Genomic DNA, 19,941 nt, shown 5'->3' on the forward strand with positions numbered 1-19,941 from the left:
ACGAACTTCTCTTATTTAAAGATACGAAGCAATCAATGGAGAACAAAAAAAGGTATATTTACAATGCTTACAGAAAGTATACATCATTGTATTTATTATGCATATGAATTAATTTACATATTATAATTAATTAGGTATATTAGAATTCTAAGCATATTAGATTTCATAGCAATTAGTAGTACTTTCATATGACTATAAAAATTTGGTACATGAAAATGAAAATGAAATATACTATAGGATTTGCATTCTCATTTCGTTAGATACAATTTTCATTCAAAATACATCTTTTCAAACAACTCAACTTCGTTCTAGTCCGTTGATTGTATTTCCGCTTACAGTATCTCTAACGATTACAGAAACAATAATCATCACTGCGTCATCCATCCTTGAAACAGAAGTTTTATAGTTTCGAGAATTGTTTTCATATTGATTGTACGTGCTTCGCTGCAGTACAAAAATGTATTTGTATTGCGAGAGTCAGAAATTACCTTATTTTTTTTTATTTCTGTTATTCAACGTTGCACTAACCATTTAAATGAGTTATTAGCGATTCGCATTTTATAACGATTCTACAAGGAAAAAAGAGAATGAAATACTTTCTGCTTGATAATTTCTTTTTTTGATGCAATTTTATTTACTCGCAGTGTATACACTCTTTAATGAAGGTTAACATTGGCTGAATGCGATTAGCCTTGTCCGTGACAGTGTCCACATTGTTACAGCGTATGATGTCACGTCGTCCGGAGCATCGAAATTTTCCATGGCATTCAATAAATCTAATTGACCAAATAAGGGTCAAACAAGTACCGAATTACACCGTGGGATTATGCAAGTTCAAAGGGGATATACCTTACTATTAATTTATACTGAATCTGATGAGCTATTTCCTGTCATTTTACTTGTTTGCAATGAAACTTTTATTATTCGAACGGGTAGTACTTATGCCCCTTTGCACTGTAAAAAGGAGTAGAAATAACATTACCATCTCTCTGCCGAATAACAAGAATAATTAATTTACAATTTAATGGACCATCGGGATGCTTACTCTGCAAATCGTGCAACACGTTGATACGTGCCAAGTTTTGCTATAGAGGCCATTTCCTCATCCGTTAAGGAAAAATCAAATATATTCATATTTTCTTTCAATCGACTCGGTGTTACTGTTTTCGGAATGATAGCGATTCCTTGTTGCAACTGGAATATTTCGATGAAAAAAAATTAAATTTTATATCTGTAGATAAACGGATCGATGTCTTAGTAAATTCCATTTTAGCGATATAGTCTGTGTTAAAGAGCAAAGGATCGATTCACATATACATATGTATGTAATCGTATAATGTATTCGTATGTGTAATCGTATGTGTATTACTAAACTTATCTTTATTGGTGGAAATGGCCCGAATGGTAGGTTGTATTATCGTTAAACGAAATATCGAAATATATACGAAAGTAGCTATAACCGGAGAACATGAAATAGCACTCTCCACACAGTATTTAAATAAGATAGTTATCTCTAAAATGATAAAAAATATTATAACTAGATATTATTTACTTACGACATATCTTAGAGCAATTTGTGCTGTCGTCTTGTTATACTTTTTAGAAAACTCTACTAACACTGGATTGTCCAAGAAAGTTGGTATCCCCGCCCTATTACCTGGTTGTCCTAGCGGTGAATATCCGGTTATCGTGATATTATGTTTTTGGCAGAATTGTATCAATGGCTTTTGATCCACATTTATGCTCACTTCGACCTAATAGAAGCAATAAATTTTAAATTAATTGCGAATTAATTCCACAAGTAGTACAGAGAACAATCTGTACCTGATTATTTACAGGCAGTATCTTGGCTACAGCAAGTAAACGAGTGATCTGTTCCTGATTGAAATTACTAATTCCGATACTACGAGTTAATCCTAATCGCACGCACTCTTCCATTCCTTTCCATGTTTCGAGGTAGTCAGTATCCGACATCAAAAGTGCCCCATTTTCGTCTCTGGGCATTAAATCGTCTCCTTCCTAAAAAATATTTAGTACATTTTTTAAAATGCCCATTAAACAGGTAATTAAAACATATTGAATTAGAACGAACCTTGAAGGCAAATGGCCAATGAATCAGATAAAGATCTACATAACTTAATCCGAGATTTTCCAACGATTTCTTACATGTTGGAACTACGCTTGACTCTTTGTGGAAGTTATTCCAGAGCTGTAAGAAATGTTATATGAAATGTTTTCATCTCTGATAAAAAATAAAATTTAAAAGTTTTAAATAATATTTAATTACCTTAGTTGTAACGAAAAGATCTTCCCTTTTCACAGTTCCATCCTTGATCTTCGCTTGAATTGCCTGACCAATTTCTTTCTCATTTTGATAGAAGAACGCTGTGTCTATGTGACGGTATCCTAGGTTTATTGCCTCCTTTACAGCCGCTTCCACCTCTCCAGCACGGGACTGGAAAGGTACAAAATTTAATCTACTTTATTACTACTATTATTCTCGAAATTTTATATCTCACTCTCATTTTAAGTAAACATCTAAAAAGTAAACTGTTACAACGTTTTTAGAACATCTTTATCACAGATGTACAGATGTAATCATAATGTACGATCGATAACTATTTCGATTATTGCGTCTTATCTTTAAATATGTATAAATATGTTCTTACCTGATACGTACCAAGACCAAAAGCAGGCATTTTATATCCATTGGAAAGCGCAAGAGATGGTATTTCAGCCATTACTAATTATAGATTTTAAGTAAGTCGTCAAAACAGTAGATCTCGTTGGTGAATTTTTGTCAGAAAATTCCGCTACCACTTGTAATCAAATGTAAAGCGCACAATATTCTAGAAACTAACTGATTGAACTGTATCGTTGAGTCTTCTATTCATACTATTCTACTCTAAGTAAATCATTATATAACGATAAAGATGACGTGAAACAATTCTAGACAACCAAGATTAGATAGTTGCTCAATATTATTACGATATTTCAAAATGTTATCAAACGGTTATTTTTTGTTTAAATTAACGAAGAAGACAGCATTTATTTTGATAATAATAATATAAATCTTATGTATTTAACTTGTTACCCTATGTCGATATACGAAATATGACGATATATGATTCTTAGTTTATGAATATTGAAGAAAAGTGGTAGATATATAGGAATAAACTTTTTTAAAACAGTAGTTCTTCTTATAACAATGATTTATTAAAAATAGAATTAATTACAAGCATGAACGAAAATTACATAGAATATATGTTCTTGTATATATAATATACGTTTAATAAAACAAAATGTTTAACGAATTATTTAATAGAATAAGGCAGTTATGTAAAATAGTGAATCTATTTTCTCTTTTAGAATTCTATAGTGAACGGATAGTCCTTGTGTCCCTTATACCTAAATATAAAACTTCGTTGTAATTAAAATGTAAAAACAAGAAATATGCACGTTTAATCACTGTATCCGCATATTACTTACTCTGCAGCAGGACAAATACGAATTCCACGGTCAAGTGTATTGATGGTTGCAATTTCCTGTGATGTTAACTTAAAATCGAAGATATTGATGTTTTCCTTAATACGTTCCTTCGAACTAGACTTAGGTATAGGAATGGTACCAATGTCGATCTATTGATAGAATAATTATTTCAATTAAATGTGTGAAGTCCATTGCAGCGCATTAATTACTTTTAAAAAGATGCTTGTTTCATAACCATTGTTTTATATATGTATACATTACCAAGTATCGTAAAACAACTTGCGCCGGAGTCTTCCCATACTTTTTGCTAATCGCAATTATTTCTGCTGATTCGATGGTAACTTGTGGATCGCCAGGTTTCGCCCAAGTACGCTTAGGAGAACCGAATGGGCTGTAAGCCGTGATAGATATGTTACGTTGCGTGCAGAAATCACGTAGTTTTTTCTGATTTAAGTTTGGATGGCACTCCACTTGACACATGACAGGTTTGATTTGGGCGATCGATAAAACACGATCGATCTGTTGGGAGTTAAAGTTGCTAAGACCTATACTTTTAGTTAATCCCAGCTTTACACATTCTTCCATTGCTCGCCACGTATCGAGATAATCCACGTCTCCATACATGGGATTACCTTTCTCATCAACTGGCCACAGACCTTCAGAATTTTCCTAGGATTATGTTTCTACATAAATAATGCAATCATTTTTTTCAATTATTTTTCAAGCTTATTATGTCGATACCAACTTGTTGAACGGAAAAACGAATTAATAAAGTCATTCGAATGATAATTCTTTTTTTTACAGATCTACCTTCTTATATACAATTTTATTTTTGTTACATCACATTTTAAAACTAAAATTAAATTATATCGTATTTACATTTTGGAATAAAGAATGTTCTAACTGAAATTGAGTCGCAATTTCCTAATAGTAAAAAGCTCTGATTAAGAGACAATCCGGTCAACAGATTTAGAATGCGTAGTGAAGTTATGCAATCTTACATCAAATCCCATGGGCCAGTGAATAAGATAAAGATCAACATAATCGAATCCGAAATTTTCAAGTGATTTTTTGCACGCTGGTACTACCAATTCTTTCCTGTGCATCGAATTCCATAACTGAAAGTATAAAAAAGTTAGTGTTCAGGTTGATTGATATAATAACAAGTAGATGAATTTGTAATAGAAAAATATATTAAAGGTATAAGTATAAATATAGTGTATACTGATTGAGATTCTCTCTCTTACAGTGTTACAATATAATAGAAGCAGCTATGATAGGGAGCATGTTCATATATTTATAGCAAAGGATATTACCAAAAAGTTAACCTTGTAGCTCTAGCTGAAGGCTACAAGAAACAGCAATAGAAATCTACTTATAGCTCTTTTGTTTCTAGACCTTGTAATCCAAAACATAATTTATATACAAGGGCACAATAATATGGATCGAATTTTTTGTATCACTAAATTCTATTCTCTTCGTAACAGTGGTAAAAGAATAAGTGTAGAGTTTTTCTTGAAGTAATTACTTCAACAGTTAGTAGCAAAATTAATGGCTAGAAACTTTGTCATTAGGCAGAAAATTACCTTTGTTGTTATAAATAAATCTTCTCGTTTTATCACACCCTCTGCAATCTTATCGCGTAGAGCTTTGCCAACTTCCTTTTCATTGCAGTAGATATAAGCGCAGTCAAAATGCCTGTAACCGGCATCCACCGCGTCTCGCACTGCTTGTTCAACAGCACCTGGATTGTCCTTAAAAAATTTACATGAAAAAGTGATCATTCAGTGGTATACATATTATCATACTCTGTCTGATCTTAAAAAATTTATAATTTGAGATTTGTGAAGAAAATTTTATGAGATCCTTCCTGTTGAAAGAATTACTTTAATTGCGAAAATTGTAAGATCTATGAATAATTTAAAGCTTTAAAACCGCTATTTTGTCATGTCATTTAATGTTATTGTGTTTTTCTCCATTTTCATCATTCTCCATTATTAATGAAGAAAACTGACTATAAAATATTGATATGTAATAATTTATAATACGATAAAGAACTTTCAAACATACCAGTTTAATAATTTTGTAAGTAAATTAGTCAGTAAATGGCAAATAATATCTATTTGTTACATTGTTTTCTTTTATTTCAAATATCCTTATACTTTATGTTAACTAGAAATCTGTCAAACGTCTCTTTTAGAATATAAAGTAAAAGATTTGGTCGGTACTTTCGTACATCTGTGCGTTATTGTATATTATTTTTAAACAAAATACTCACTCCAGCTTGCCAAGTACCAAGTCCTAAGACAGGGATTTTTTGCCCATTACTTAAAGTATGCGTAGGTACAGCCATCCTTTAACAGTTGTTACTGCAACATGCTATATCAATCACTCTAAAATTCACATATTAGAATGAACTCAATTTATAAATGTTAAGATAAGTTCCCCCACTTAACAACTTACATACCATATGTATGTTAGTCTTCTGATATGAAGCAAATTATTATATAATTAAAATTATACTGTTGGTTGATTTGGTATATAATGTATAATGTATCTTCCTTTATGAATATGCAAATTGATTTTATAAAAATTATTGCGAATGAATATCATATGATATTATATAACAAAGGTATTAATTGTAAGATAATACGGTATTAATCTGCATACTGGGTCATTCCCAACCAGTAATTTCAGATCATTTTTCATTTTGTCTATATCTTTGTTTCAATTTCGTTTTGTTTAAACAGTTTAAGATAAGATATACATAGAAACATAAAAGGGTATGCATAAACTTAAATGATTCAGTATGCAAACGACATTAACAAAAATAAGGTTATAAACAAAGAATTAGGAATATTGGCAAAGCTAGAAAATAATTCAACAGTATATAAAATACGGACGCATGCACATATTTTATATATTACTTTATATATTACCTCATAGAGAATGTTCAAAACATATTTCAAAATCATCGAAATCGGGCTGTTCGGCAAGTTCACCAATATGGTGGTCGTTTTCAGATTTCCCCTGGTTTTCGCACAAAACCATTAGTGTTGTTACATTTCTGTATTGGTGCCCTAATGACACTTTTTTCATGAGAATCCATCCATATAATGAAATGTAGCAATGATCAAATATTATTTATTATGATGCTAACATAAAAAAATGTTTACATACATGTATGTTACATAGATATGTTCATTATGGCTTTTTTGCCCAGTATGATGTATCCTATGTACCTTATATTAACATTAGTATGCCTTTACATACACACACAATTTAAAATAATCAATCATCAATAGTCAAATCAAGTTAATTTCACAATAAATAAATATGAGTTAATTTATTTCTTTATGTCAATAGAAGAAATATAATTTGTCATAGCATTATCAATTTCATTAATCATTATAATTATTTGATCTTTTATTAATTCTTGCTTATAAATATTCGATAAAATTGACGTCTTCAAAATTAAGCTTCTTGTGACTTATTTTAGATTCTTTAAAAATATATATCACGCGTGTAAACACATTTATTTATCTCAAACGATAGTATTTTACTGGTGGACGCAAGTTTTGTATTTCACTTTAGTACAGATATAATTAAGTATGTCCATTCAAACTAAAGATGTTTTTGCTGTCATTCAGAAATATAACAATATACCATTTTTATTAATAATATTCTTTTGCAAAATGTAATTTCTTTCTTTTGTTTGTCTTATTAATGATTTTCTCTTACTATTTTACATATATTGAAAAACATTTTCTCGTAAGTTCCCCAAATATTTTTCTAATTTCCATTTTTGAAAGTTTTGAGATTAATGTACGTGGATTCTGTTTTCTTTTGATAGACTTTTTTTACTTGTAGTTTTTGTAGTTGATGCTTTGTAGTTCTACTAAGAAAGTTACTTAATTTGTAAGTATACTTTAGCATTAGATTGTTGATCATTATTTTTGTTTTTAGAGTTTTAACTTTGCTTTACAAACATGTAAGTGTTTTTTCATTAGCATTGCTGCTAATTTCATATTTTACCTCGTTAAAGATTTCAAATGTAAGCACTGAAACACTTTTATTACAGAATGTGAAGAGAAAAACAATATTGAATTTTAAATTATCAATATATTTGTATATACAATTTTATAGGTGTTACAAAACACGTTACATGTATGTTTTGTCAATGAAAAAATTTAATGACTGAGTATTCGTTTATATACACTTGTATTTTTAATGAAAATTTACAGTATAGGTACAAGAATAGATATAAATATCTTTATAAAGGCTTTATTTTCTCAGTGTAGTTTGTTGATCGTGGTTTCTCTTTTCTGGAATTTTTATTTTGATTTCTTATCTTTTTCGAATTTTCTACTCCATTTTCTAAGTCTATTCTTGTTCTTGCACGTGTACCAGGGCCCCAGTTGATCGTAGGATTTTGTTGAAATCGCGTTAGCTTGTTTTGCCTAGATAATGGATTGGCCAGAGGATGTATATCAAACGAAACGTTCGTTGTCGTTGGTGTCTTTAATATTCTTATCGCGGGACTATCATTTGATAGTTTATCTCTTTTCACGGAATTATTTTTTTCCCATGCACGTACAATATCCCATATAACTTCATTTGGAGCATCCGTCTTTACAGATGTTTTGCAGGCATGTGAATACGATACACAATATCCTGCATTTAATAATGCAGATCGAAATGTTAACATCGACGGTGTAATACATTTGATTGTAGACATTAAACGACTAAGAGTATAATATAATGGAACGTCTAATTCTTCGCGAATAACATTTAAAACTCCTTCTATCCTTTTTAATGTTGCCAACTTCATTTCGTCTAAATTACATAGAAGATTAGATACAAAATGTTGGTCATGCAAAGGACCTAACCATATCGGTCCCCCTTCATGTTGCCTATGCTGGCAGATTTTACAAAGTTGATCCACATAAGGTAAAGATGCTAATTTATAGCCTCCAGTAGGCTTCTTATAACATAATGGTTGAGTGTTGATGCTTTCGCAACCTGTGCATTGGTATACCATTCCAATTTTAGTTGCATTCTCTTTACATTTAATTTGACTGGAAAATACTTTAACAAATACTCTTATATAAAAATCAGCACTTACAGAAAGTACTGGTACTATGTATCTACCATATCGTCCTGCGTGCGAAGCAATACTTTGCAATAATATTCTTAATGCCATTTCATGGCATGCTTTAGATTTCAAAGAGATAGCTCCATATTTAAGATAACAAGTTTCAGGGGAGTTACCAGCTAATACTGCCATATCTGTAGCTGTGATCATAAGCAGTCCATCGTCTGATACACATTGTACCGCGCCATCCAGAAACATTGTAGGACAACCATATGGATCTAAATCTATTACATCAAACTTGTCCTTTCTACTTTGATACATGAGCAATGTTGCATCTTCATGACTTGGTTTTATAAGATTTTCAACTCCATTGTGTTGTATATTATTTTTAATGCTTTCAACTGCCTTTGCAGAAATATCATTGGCTACGATTTGTTTTATGCCTTTCACTTCTTTGGCATATCGAATGCTACGTAAACCAGTAGCAGATAAAGCTTCCAACATGACAATTCCATCTTGTTTTTCCGTGTCTGTCTCTGTTGGTTGCTTCTTTTTATGTTTTATGTAAGTTGTTAACACAGCTACGCTAAGATCCCTGTTAAATTCTTGAACAGGATTATAAAATACGTTTGTATTGTCAACTAAAATTTCTGCCTCTCCTTCCTTTATACTTGTATCTAATTTTGGTTTTTTTACACACTGTTCCATGTTATATAAAAATACACAATTCTTAGACCTCAAAAATATTCAATTAAGAATTTCATATAATCGAAAGTATAAAAATAGTTGTATTTTCTATCTAATATCTTAATATGGTTACTAAAATTTTACCTACGAATATATTAATTTGCTATAAAATATTCTTTTAACATGTGTGTTTAAACATTAAACAATATACTAAACAAGGCAATTTTTTGGTTATGTTTACTATAATCTGTGAAACGTTACGTGAACTAATATGTAGCATTCTGGTAGTATAAACATACAAATTTAATATGTTTTAAAATAACAAATGGTGTCAATGTGATATTGTTAAGTATAATTATCATATATTTTATAATCATTAAATTAGATAACGTACATAAATAGGTTATATTTTTGCAATAACAAATTGTTATTAGATGTATACTGTAATTTCGCATTTCGCCAGGCGATGACAGTATTGTGCTATACCTATTGTCGATATTGCATTTTGTCATGGCGAGGTTATTTCGTGACTACCATACCGGCTTAGAAATTCAACACTGATTTTAGCGTTCTCTATCAGAGAGGGATTTTCCTATCCGCCTCCACTCGTAAATAACTTGATAAGCTATTTATTAATAAACGAAGATCTTCTTGTAGCAACTAACTTTATTATCCGTGAAGATTGAATTCAATGTAGCTCTCATGTTTGCCGCAGCAAATTGCAGAGAGCGTAAGAAACACTCTGATCTTTTTTCAGGTCGGTATTTCAGAACTTGAGACGAAAAGTCCCAGTTAATGTCACGTCCATTCCATACTTCGTCAGTGTAAGTATCTTTCGATCAATTTCAAATTGAAAACAGTTTTAATTTCTTGAAGTTGAAAATAACTTGTAAATTCAAAGTCTAAGAGAAATTGTCCACCTCGAAAATTTATACGGTATTGAAATTTTTGAAATTTTAGTGCAATGCAACCACAAACGAATATCTGTGATGCAACTTGTATTTAAAGATAAAAAAAATTAAAGAATTATTAACACAATAAAAAAAGAGCTTGATCTATCATTCCCTAAAAAAATCTATTCTATTATCGATTATGCCTATTTTCCCCATCCTACGTACTTACGTAATTCATCCGTAAATCGAACAGTCTCAAGTTTGTTTCGTTTGTAATCTGCCTACAATGAAGCAACAAGCGACATCGTTTATATGCATCGTGCAACAAGACCTTCGATCAAATTTAGAATTGTCACATTGTCACGAATTTCATTCCGCAAAGAATTTTATTACGACATGCATTTCAAATGTTATACATATTTATTTCAAGATTCTCCCGTGACATTTGACACGAGGTAGTAATGAAAACTCGTTTCATAAATTGTATAATGGTAGTAAATTATCATAATTAATAATTCACCCACTTTACCGACGCTTAACCTGTGCCCAATTGATGTTGTATAGCTGTAAGTCAGTACAGTCGTTAGTAGAGTTAAATAGCCGCCAGATAAGTAACCGATAGGAATGCCCTTCGCTCACGCGCGCTTCTCACACACGCGTACCCATCGCACTCTGTCGCTTAGTAAGTTGACAAGCGAAATGCATATGGTTCTGCATTATAACTTCTCATTTATTTTTTTATTCGATGATTAAGGAAATCAAAATTAGAGAGTCATTTTATACATGGACGCAACGAGGAATCGAGTAAATGAACAACTGGCGAAGCGTATAAATCATTAGCTGACAGATAAGTAGTCGCTGACTGGAAAAATCCGCCTCTAGAGCCCCTAGCGCAGCTACTTATTTGTCGACAACTATATGTAAGTGCACGCTTCGATATAGAAAAGGCTAATCCATAATTTTCATAGCGACTCGAGGGTCATAACGTATAACTAGTTGACGATCTGTCGTTTCGCGATCAAACATTTATGCGTACGTTTTCTATACCTGTATGTTTCGTAGAATCCGATGGATGGTGGGGATAGCCACAGTGAGTCGTATGACCGTGTCATTGAGTCATACTACTTGAATGTACAAAAGTCAACTTCAGACTTCTCTGGGACCCATGGGAACAGGTCAAGGATATTGTCAGAAGTCGATTTCGTGTATGCACAGGAGCTTTTAGATGGAAGCATTTATCCGCTGTGATTGATGGAACCTTAACATTAAACTTTGGGTTTATAATCGTGGAATAGATTTAGAATTGATGGAATAAAACCAACGAATGGTTAAGCCTATTGTGTCTACATTACATCCGTATTTCTTCATGTTGCATAATAAAAGTTCCAACATTTGTAGAAACTTACACAGATAGACGTTAATATTATCTATTATTTGTATATTTCTTCGATATTATCGCTAATCATATCGCGGAATGAGTACATATATCGCGTACATTAAGCAAACACTCGAGGTTATAGATTATATCGCGATAATTTGCCATTGCAAACAGAGAAACAAGTAATATATTGTATAAAATGAATGATTAATTGACAATGAATAATACAGATTTTTATGCGTAGAAGAAGAAAGTAGGTGACAGGAGTGACGAGTACAGTTGAAGGTGTTACTGGTGTAGGTGGGGATGATGTTGGCGGCAGTAGTGGAGGAAGTTCAGTTTCGTTTTCAGTCTCATCCAGGCTGGAATTGCGGTGATGAACGCGACTAAAATACACTAGAAATCCGGTGTTCAACTTGACGAAGTTCAAGAATCAATACAGTGCGTGAATACTCTGAAGGGGTTGCACGGTGGTGTGTGGCAATAAATTAGCTGAAAAGGTGACCACTTCTACTAATCGCCCTAACGCATTATCATCATCAATTAAAGAAACGGGATTCAATTTATAATCAGTTATTCCAATTATAATCATTTTATTCATATATTTAGCGATGTACAACAGCACAACATTGTAATTATTAGCATTTTTAACGCCAAATGGTTCGATTGTACATTGTTAATGGGGATAGATAAAATGTTAAAGTGTGTCTCGACCAATTTTTCTCTAAATCACCGAGGCCCATTTAAATAATATCGACGCGAATTTCATTCGTTCGGTTTGCTTCCCTTAGTCGAGCGGCGACTCGGCTATTTCGATGCTTGTCGTAATATCGTTGACGTAATGACCAAATATAAAAGCGAATAGAGGCATCCCGAGCAGAGATAACGAGTATCGCACAGCTTTTCCAGAATACGAACGAGAACGACATCGACGAACGTTCACTGGCTACAGATAAAGAGAAACGAGTTCGTTTCGTTGTATATGTCGGAATCGCGTGTTTAGTCTGTTATCAAATATAACGATGCAGTCACATAGGAAATTCGCTTGACAAGAGCCTCGTCCAAATTTCAACTACTTTCTATTTATTAAAAAAAAATACAATTACTGTATGTAGAAAATGAATAATAAGAAAACAATTTAGGGAACTCCTAGCGAAAGAAGCGATTTCCTATCTATGCTTTTATTCTTATAAAATTCTTCGGCAATTTTATTTAACAAATACTGAATTACCAAATAACGAAACAATTTAGAGGGCTGTTTTAACGATCGACTTTCGTCAACGTTAACGAGTCGATAATTATTATTACCAGCTGCGTGAAATTTCCCATCTATTTCTCAATTTTATCAGACATTGAGTTCATCGCTAAACTTTAGACAGGCCGAGAATATCACTCACGAGGATTTTAATAGTCTGTCTGATCGTTCGACGAGGCGTTTTGTTAGAATGGGACCCCCGCGGATCTCATTTCGGCTGCAGCCAAGGGTGAAACGCAGTTTCAAAGATATATCGAGAAGGGTGACTGCGTGCTCCGTTGAACGAGGAGATCGATATAACACATGCGCCCTACGGCACAGATTCCTAGCTGAAACCTGCGTTCAACAGCATTTCAGCTTGTACACAAACCGCGGCTCCACTGTTCTCTCTTCTCTGTTTCCTTCCATCGCCAGTCGGCTCGTTCCTCTCTCGCGATAAATCCTTGCGAGCAAATCAACGTCTTATCAGTCGTATAAATCGATCATTTTCATTAATCGTGACAATTCGTTTAGTCTGCAGAATGATGCAGCAGTGATTACATTTTTGTCCTTCTTCGTCCGGTGCCATTGCGCGTAATTAGGTTTGCTCCTTCGACTTCTACTTCGGGTACTAATTGACACGGTGAGTTCATAATGCAATATTAATATTATTATCTATCTTTTATCGTAGAATGTCTTCGTAGTTCTTGATAGATTGGATTTTTATACAAAATCCTATTTTTTTAATTATAGATAAAGAAATGGACTTTAAATAGCGATTTATTTCATATGTGATAAATCTCTAAATACTAATACGAGTTTACTTTGAATATTCGATTTTTCTTTGGATCATGGACTTGGATTGGATATATTTTATTTAGGGTCGCTTACTTTGGACATTCGATTTTTCTTTGGATCTTGTACTTTGAATATTTTCTATATGTTTGCGTATCATAGACATTTTGTGCGTTCTCGTACTTTTATTACAGTCTAAGCAGTCTAATCGTTAAAAATTATTTATTTAGCAGAAAAATCGACGAGAACAAAGGCCAGTGTCATAGAGATTCGTGTATGTTCCTCACCTTAGTACACAAAATGCGCTCATTCGACACCTGATCGGTATTACTCAATCGCTCCCCGCTTCCTGTTCCTTGCTAATTGCGCTAACACGAATGTCGTCGTAATCTCTATTTATAGTCGTGAAATAACAACGTTTCTCCAGCTTGTTGTTGACCTTCTGTCGTTTGTACCGTTCCCATGCGGGCAAAGACGAATTCACCTGACCATTAACCAAGCAGTAATTAACATTTCGCTGAAATATAAACGAAGTTTCTATGAACGAAGTTTCATCGTAAATAAACTGTCGATGATATCGACGAGCATGAAATCGGCGAAATAATTCGTCGTCTTTGAAGAAATGGAAAATGAACGATGGATTCAATTAGATTAACGTACGAGTAAGGTTGTTTCCTAAATTGCACGGTGTGTGTAGCCGTTAATAATAAACTGTTAATAAACTGTTATGAACACGAGAATGTTTGCGGATAGCTTCAGATAAATTACGATTCTATTAGCCTCGCTAATATTAGCTTTGTTTTTCGATACTTTACGGTTTGAGAGAAGCACGCGAAGGTTTTTATTAACTCGATATTTCCATAGAAAGGAACATCGTGTAATAAAAGATGTACAATGTATCAGAAACTTTTCAAAATTTTTACGTAAGAAATTTTCTATCGATAAGTTATTGATCGGTCGACGATTCATCGTTAAATAAATTCAACTTAAGGACAGCTCCGATCATTTTGTCTAGCTACACCATTTAAAGTTACTCTATATTTATGGAGCCTTAAAGTATATCTTTCAGATCTTGTTATATTTAGAAAAAGATACAGATAAAAATGACCATAATGTTTATATTTGAAAATGTTTCCCTATTTATACCATTGCATACGTGGTGTATAGGAAACCTTGGATCGATAATCAAAGAAATGGGCTACCAAGAGATATCATTTTCCAAAAGACAAAGTGTTTCATTTCTGTCACAGTGTTTAAACAACGAAGTCTCTTAACTGAAATGACGATAAAACCGAATGATTTATCAGAGAATGCTCTTTCCCTTGGAATATAGAAAGTCAAATAAGAGCTGCAGTCGTTCCATTGTAGTTTTGCCTGCTTTATTCGCAACAATGCCTCGAGACACAATACTGTCTACGTAAAGCAAACCAATATGGAAAAGTACAATTATTCCCGATAGCCGGTCGACTCTCAAAAGCCTGTTTCGTCATAGAAATTCTGGACTGATTAACTCAATCGGGAATCATTGTTTGCAACACGTCGATAAGATCGGCTAATGGATTGTTCCAAGACGCGCAACTGGTATCGATTCGATCAACGAAATTGTATTGGATAGATATTAAGTAACGAAATTAGTAGAACAGATTTCATTTATCTGCGTGAAAGATTTACGTAATCGTGCGTAATTGGCGTGGATTAAGGAACGCTGTTCGATAGCTGATTAGCTCATAAGTGTCAATTTCGTCGAGTCGCCTACGGGAATTATGTTAAACCGATAGCTCGCGTTACTTGACCTCAAAACGTCGCCGATATGTCTACCTGGATGGTAATAGCGTGTAGATACATTTAGCGCCGCTGTTTTTTGCTCAAACTTGACCCTGATTCGCTCGCTTTCCATTATACGATGCATTTCTCACGCTGAGTCTACTAAATCGATGGATTTTCGTTCTAGCGTCAACTGTTTCAAATCATGCATCCTCTAATTTCTTTGTGATATTTTAGACACAAATATGCAAGCCGAGAAGACCGACAATGAAATTGAGAAAAACGACACGAAGATAGAGCAGAACGATGCTCAGGCGGAGAAAAGCGACGCTGAAGTTGAAACGAAAGCGGAGACGAACGATGCGAGTAAGAAGTCAGCCGAAGAAGCAGTGACTAACAAGGCAGCAAATTTGAAGATCGAAGACGAGAGCGGAAGTTCGGCGCCTAGCAGCCCCAGTGCCACTCAGCCTGCAAGCTTTTTGGCAAGCTTTAAGGCGTTTTCGAAATTCGGTGACCCAAAAAGCGACGGGAAACTGATCACGTTGAGTCAGAGCGACAAATGGATGAAACAAGCGAAGGTGATCGATGGAAAGAAGATCACTACCACTGATACGGGCATTTACTTTAAGAAACACAAGTACGAGAATACCGATGATGCGAATAATAATAATTCATCGATTATTTATCTTTCGAAGCATTTTTTCAGATTAAAAGTCAGATTTCTGAGGAAGAATGTGCTATTCTTATTTTATATATTTTATGTATTTTCTATACGTATTATATATTTGTTATTCAAAAATATTAGTTTTCCAGTATGTGTACGTTAATGTACATGTAACATACATTTAGGTTTTACATACGTATGTATGATGTTTTAAAGTAATTTATCTTACGATACAATCGTCTAAATGATTATTTGGAAAAATAATTACGAAAAGATATTCATCTTTTTCAATCATATCGTAGAGTTCAATAAAATAACAAACGGATCAGTGTCCGAAGTGTTGACGAGGAATTGATTCTGCTTTTAGATCAATGAAATTGGGTATTGAACAGTACAAAGCGTTTTTGGAAGAACTGGCTAAAAATAAGAAGGTTGACTTAGCAGAGATGAAGAAGAAAATGGCCAACTGTGGGCCACCCGGAGTTACCGGTGGTGCTGTAGTAAGTCTCGTACATAAATACGCTTCAGAAATTTCTTCATTCGTCGATTTCTTCGTTCTATAGTTTACTTCTAGAGAAACGACTAACATCGAACACGGTTAGGTTCATAGTTCATAAGTTGATCGACGAGAACAAGTTTCTTCGATGGTTTCATAAATGAATCTAAAGCAGCGGTAGTTTGTGCATTTACTTATCGCGACCTTGTTCGTCACGGTATCGACACTGAAGATTTACGATATTGCTACACCTGACCTCTAAATATAATTTGTCAGCGACGTGTCTTAAATTCTCGCCTACGTGTCATATAATCGTCGAGTAACCTTCCTCTTAATTAGTTAAACGTCTCAAGAATATGCTGGAAAAATCCATATAGCGATTTCGTTAGAGCTAAATTTTTCATTTCAAGTTTTTATTCTCAAATCGAGTAACGTAGATGAATACGTAAATAATTTAACGATTTGTTATATCCTTCGATACCACGTAGTTGCAGTTGTAAAAGTGAAATTTCCGTATCAGAGACTGTAAAAATAGGTTTGCGATATATGTACCATATGTTGCTTTATCATATTGCTTTATGTTACTTTATTTTTACACTATCTATATAACTAACTATTTTTTAGGCGGGCAAAGCGGCTTCCACAGTGGACAGACTCACAGACGTCAGTAAATACACAGGCTCTCATAAACAACGTTTCGACGAGAGTGGTAAAGGCAAAGGAATCGCTGGTCGAAAGGACCTGCCCGATCAGTCCGGCTATGTGCAGGGCTACCAGAATAAAGACACCTACAAGGCCCACTAGCTTCAGATTCGCGCGCTTCTGCGATGTCTTTGACACTCTGTTGTCCCGTCCACGCACTTCATACGAAACGCTACATGTCGCGTTCTTGCCTCTTCACGTTCCTCGACTGGCACAAGGATCTTCCGTTGCAACCTGTTGACACGCTGACAATCGACATAAGGAACGACGATGATCGGCAAACGCGTTGAGAGCTTTCCTCGATGATACCTTTCGGGCAACCCAGCGAGGAATTTCAAGAATGTCGCTCAAGATCGATTTCCTTCGCGACGAACAGCGATTCGGGAAGCTGGTGATGGTTTATTTGGACGATTATGTTATCGTAGATGATAATGCAATTTTGCAGGATAGTTTATGAAACATCTGCGAGTTGAGCTATTTTAACGAAGATACTTTTTCGTTGCTAATCTTCTGAATGCAATTCCGAAGATATTAAAATATACATAGATCGTACTGTTCGGATTTTTTACTCTACGCTGTAAACATAGTTTAATGTTACGTGCCTCGTTTGCTTTGTACTTTATTTCACGTCAACCAGCTCGTTGGACGGAGCTTCTTCGCTTTTCACTGGACCATTCATCAGCCGGTCGTGATGCAGTTTCAATGCGACTAATCGTCGCGTTTCTATCATTGCTTCTCTGTACGATTCTCAGTGAATCCAAAGAGCGGGCGATTTCATCGCAATAGGTTCGTTTAAATCGATAATCCAGCTGGGACGATATGAGAATGATATAAATTCTATCCTATTTTCATACTATCGTAGTTACGTTTCGCACGGTTCCGATTCAATATACCTGACTCGCGTTTCTTTTTTCTTGTATATATTGTACAACAGTTCGACAGGGTCGCAAGTACAAATACTATCGCTCGGTTTTCCTTCGTTTATCAAGCGCGTGTTCGATCGAAAGTTGAAAAGCTACTCGTCAAGGCATTAGTTGGCAGATACTCAAGCTTCGAAATTTTCTTTTGTACGCTGTTCTCGATCGTAGATAGTATATAACACAGCATGGAAATTATAGCAATGTAGATTTACGCGAATGCTAGTCAGAATTAGTCGAAGTTTATCGAGATTTTACGAAAATTACTGGAACGACGAAATCAAAGTTGCAGAGCGGACAATTCTAATTTCTTCTATTAGGTTGAGTAATGAGCTTACGTTGAGCGTTACTACATTCGTATAACATTTATCTATAATCAAGGAATAACTTTTTTATCCTGTTTCTCTATATAAAGATATATATCTTTCATAAAAAGAATTCAAATACGCGTATCTTTACATTCTGCGAACATTTTTGTGATATTCTTCGAAACGTTATAAAATACATACGCTAGGCAGAGGCGAACGAACTTATTACCAAACTCAACGCTTAAGTATTCGTACGTGCGCGTGTATACTCTCTGCTATCCTCTTCGAGGGTCATCGCGCGGGTTTTTGGTGCAAAGCTACTTTTTCAGGGCCCTCTTGCATAATAATTTACTAAATAATAATATTCGTAAATCGACTAGTTACAAGTTTCAAGTTATACGCCATAGATTTCCTTTTTTACAGCTTTATAATTTTTCAAATCTCAAATAAGATAAAAAATTCACTTATAAAAGCTTTCGTTTCTTTTATCAGCAAATTTATTAATATTATATTTGCAATGATATTTATTAGACTGCGACTTTTTATTAAATAGAGCATTTGTTACAATTTGCAATAGGCGAAACAAATCTCTATATAAATTCTATTTCTTTAAATGTGTTCATACGAACAGAAATTTGTATAGAAATTCGCAATTCGTGTAATATGGCAGAGTAATTTGTATAATTTGACTAATAACATTAGTTCAAGTGTGTCAGATTGTGAAACCATATATGTACAATGTGTATATGGTCGACACGAAAGGTTGAAGTATACGATGGAATCGTGATTGCATTAATGTGATTATGCGAATTTCGAGATATTTATGGTTATATACACATTAATCGAATTAAAGTGTACTTAAAAGATGACCGCCTGGCGCGCAATGGCGGCAAGACCAAAATCCGTAACTCTCTCTTGGTACTAATTCTCCGAGATATTTAAATGAAAGTCACCATTTTCAATTTGGAGGTACGACTGTGAAAGCGAAAAGGTACTTTTTTTTTATTATCAGGTATTTAAAGAATATTGGAACAAAAATATTATTTATTCTATGTTACATCCTCAGAAAAATACTGAAAAGATTATCGTTGATTTAATACTATGATATATCTGTTCTTCGTATTCTTTATATTCTATTTATCTTGAAAAATTCTTTGCAATTTTGTTTTCAATTTAGAAAATTATCTCGCTTTCACAAGAGTGCCTGTAAAGCAAGATACGTCGTATCTGTAAAGCACTGTATGACTTCTCTTTAATCGATGAATGTACACTGTACACTTATTTAAGCCATTTAAGGGACAACGTACCTCGATGGATGCTCTTCTAATTTTAGAAGACTTCTGATCATTCGATATAATAAAGGCAAGTTGAAGGAAATTTCTCATGCTGTTAGCCACTCTTTCCTAATATTCTTAGAATAAAGTAGGATTATTTAAGTCGATAGAATGTTCGAGTCAAGCTGTGAAATTTGTCTTGCGATTCGAGTTTGAGTATTAAGATGTCGAAGTTTGGTTGACCC

General features: G+C 33.8%; 5 protein-coding genes across 16 annotated transcripts in view; 2 read left to right on the forward strand and 3 right to left on the reverse strand.

Annotated features, from left to right (window-relative positions):
• Positions 1–12,042, forward strand: part of LOC122575590 — a 24,682-nt gene extending 12,640 nt beyond the window's left edge. The window contains exons 9-10 of one of the 4 annotated variants that reach the window (XR_006319472.1): positions 10,029–10,095; positions 11,773–12,042. The gene's annotated coding sequence lies outside the window, so the exon portion shown is untranslated. Of the gene's footprint in view, positions 1–10,028; positions 10,318–11,772 lie in introns of those variants that run through there. The other 3 variants (XR_006319470.1, XR_006319473.1, XR_006319471.1) reach the window with 3 other exon arrangements.
• Positions 68–2,907, reverse strand: LOC122575595 (1,5-anhydro-D-fructose reductase-like). Of its 6 annotated transcripts, XR_006319475.1 has the most exons (9): positions 2,670–2,906; positions 2,288–2,455; positions 2,093–2,209; positions 1,825–2,019; positions 1,557–1,754; positions 1,046–1,194; positions 639–954; positions 489–569; positions 68–385 (listed from the first exon to the last, which is right to left on the reverse strand). XR_006319475.1 is itself a non-coding variant. In XM_043744720.1 (7 exons), the coding sequence occupies exons 1-7, from the start codon at positions 2,739–2,741 to the stop codon at positions 921–923; spliced, it is 933 nt and encodes a 310-aa protein (XP_043600655.1). In that variant the 5' UTR covers positions 2,742–2,906; the 3' UTR covers positions 611–920. The 6 variants fall into 6 exon arrangements, 3 of the variants coding, with proteins under 3 accessions (XP_043600655.1, XP_043600656.1, XP_043600658.1); XR_006319474.1 differs by having other exon boundaries at positions 68–569; XR_006319476.1 differs by lacking the exons at positions 68–385; positions 489–569 and having other exon boundaries at positions 611–776; positions 850–954.
• On the reverse strand, positions 3,195–6,708 carry LOC122575592 (aldo-keto reductase family 1 member B1-like). Of its 3 annotated transcripts, none has more exons than XM_043744715.1 (7): positions 6,429–6,708; positions 5,768–5,882; positions 5,076–5,243; positions 4,491–4,607; positions 3,751–4,158; positions 3,490–3,638; positions 3,195–3,408 (listed from the first exon to the last, which is right to left on the reverse strand). In XM_043744715.1, exons 2-7 carry the CDS (start codon positions 5,840–5,842, stop codon positions 3,366–3,368), a joined length of 960 nt encoding a protein of 319 aa, XP_043600650.1. In that variant the 5' UTR covers positions 5,843–5,882; positions 6,429–6,708; the 3' UTR covers positions 3,195–3,365. The 3 variants fall into 3 exon arrangements, with proteins under 3 accessions (XP_043600650.1, XP_043600651.1, XP_043600648.1); XM_043744716.1 differs by having other exon boundaries at positions 5,768–5,858; positions 6,429–6,707; XM_043744713.1 differs by having other exon boundaries at positions 5,768–5,868; positions 6,429–6,707.
• LOC122575591 (probable tRNA (guanine(26)-N(2))-dimethyltransferase) lies at positions 7,592–10,035 on the reverse strand. Its single transcript, XM_043744712.1, has one exon. It carries the CDS (start codon positions 9,290–9,292, stop codon positions 7,763–7,765), a length of 1,530 nt encoding a protein of 509 aa, XP_043600647.1. The 5' UTR covers positions 9,293–10,035; the 3' UTR covers positions 7,592–7,762.
• Positions 11,890–19,799, forward strand: LOC122575599 (tubulin polymerization-promoting protein homolog). 2 transcript variants are annotated; one of them, XM_043744727.1, is made up of 5 exons: positions 11,900–12,042; positions 13,311–13,419; positions 15,573–15,972; positions 16,367–16,499; positions 17,120–19,799. In XM_043744727.1, exons 3-5 carry the CDS (start codon positions 15,581–15,583, stop codon positions 17,297–17,299), a joined length of 705 nt encoding a protein of 234 aa, XP_043600662.1. In that variant the 5' UTR covers positions 11,900–12,042; positions 13,311–13,419; positions 15,573–15,580; the 3' UTR covers positions 17,300–19,799. The 2 variants fall into 2 exon arrangements, with proteins under 2 accessions (XP_043600661.1, XP_043600662.1); XM_043744726.1 differs by lacking the exon at positions 13,311–13,419 and having other exon boundaries at positions 11,890–12,042.
• Positions 19,800–19,941: the final 142 nt, after the last annotated feature.

This window comes from Bombus pyrosoma, linkage group LG15 (genome assembly GCF_014825855.1).
Source record: "Bombus pyrosoma isolate SC7728 linkage group LG15, ASM1482585v1, whole genome shotgun sequence".
In the NCBI taxonomy this organism is placed as follows: Eukaryota; Metazoa; Arthropoda; class Insecta; order Hymenoptera; family Apidae; genus Bombus; species Bombus pyrosoma.

Bases quoted from the DNA above. Each gene is read 5' to 3' on its own strand.
- LOC122575595 (XM_043744720.1), bottom strand. From the start codon at position 2,741: ATGGCTGAAATACCATCTCTTGCGCTTTCCAATGGATATAAAATGCCT. The intron at 2,020-2,092 runs GTTCGTTCTAAT...AATATTTTTTAG, and splicing joins ATTGGCCATTTGCCTTCAAG to GAAGGAGACGATTTAATGCC. The intron at 1,755-1,824 runs GTACAGATTGTT...TGCTTCTATTAG, and splicing joins TACTGCCTGTAAATAATCAG to GTCGAAGTGAGCATAAATGT.
- LOC122575592 (XM_043744715.1), bottom strand. From the start codon at position 5,842: ATGGCTGTACCTACGCATACTTTAAGTAATGGGCAAAAAATCCCTGTC. The intron at 4,608-5,075 runs GTAATTTTCTGC...TTATACTTTCAG, and splicing joins ATTTATTTATAACAACAAAG to TTATGGAATTCGATGCACAG. The intron at 4,159-4,490 runs GTAAGATTGCAT...ACATAATCCTAG, and splicing joins ACTGGCCCATGGGATTTGAT to GAAAATTCTGAAGGTCTGTG.
- LOC122575591 (XM_043744712.1), bottom strand. From the start codon at position 9,292: ATGGAACAGTGTGTAAAAAAACCAAAATTAGATACAAGTATAAAGGAA.
- LOC122575599 (XM_043744726.1), top strand. From the start codon at position 15,581: ATGCAAGCCGAGAAGACCGACAATGAAATTGAGAAAAACGACACGAAG. The intron at 15,973-16,366 runs GTACGAGAATAC...TTCTGCTTTTAG, and splicing joins ATTTACTTTAAGAAACACAA to ATCAATGAAATTGGGTATTG. The intron at 16,500-17,119 runs GTAAGTCTCGTA...ACTATTTTTTAG, and splicing joins GAGTTACCGGTGGTGCTGTA to GCGGGCAAAGCGGCTTCCAC.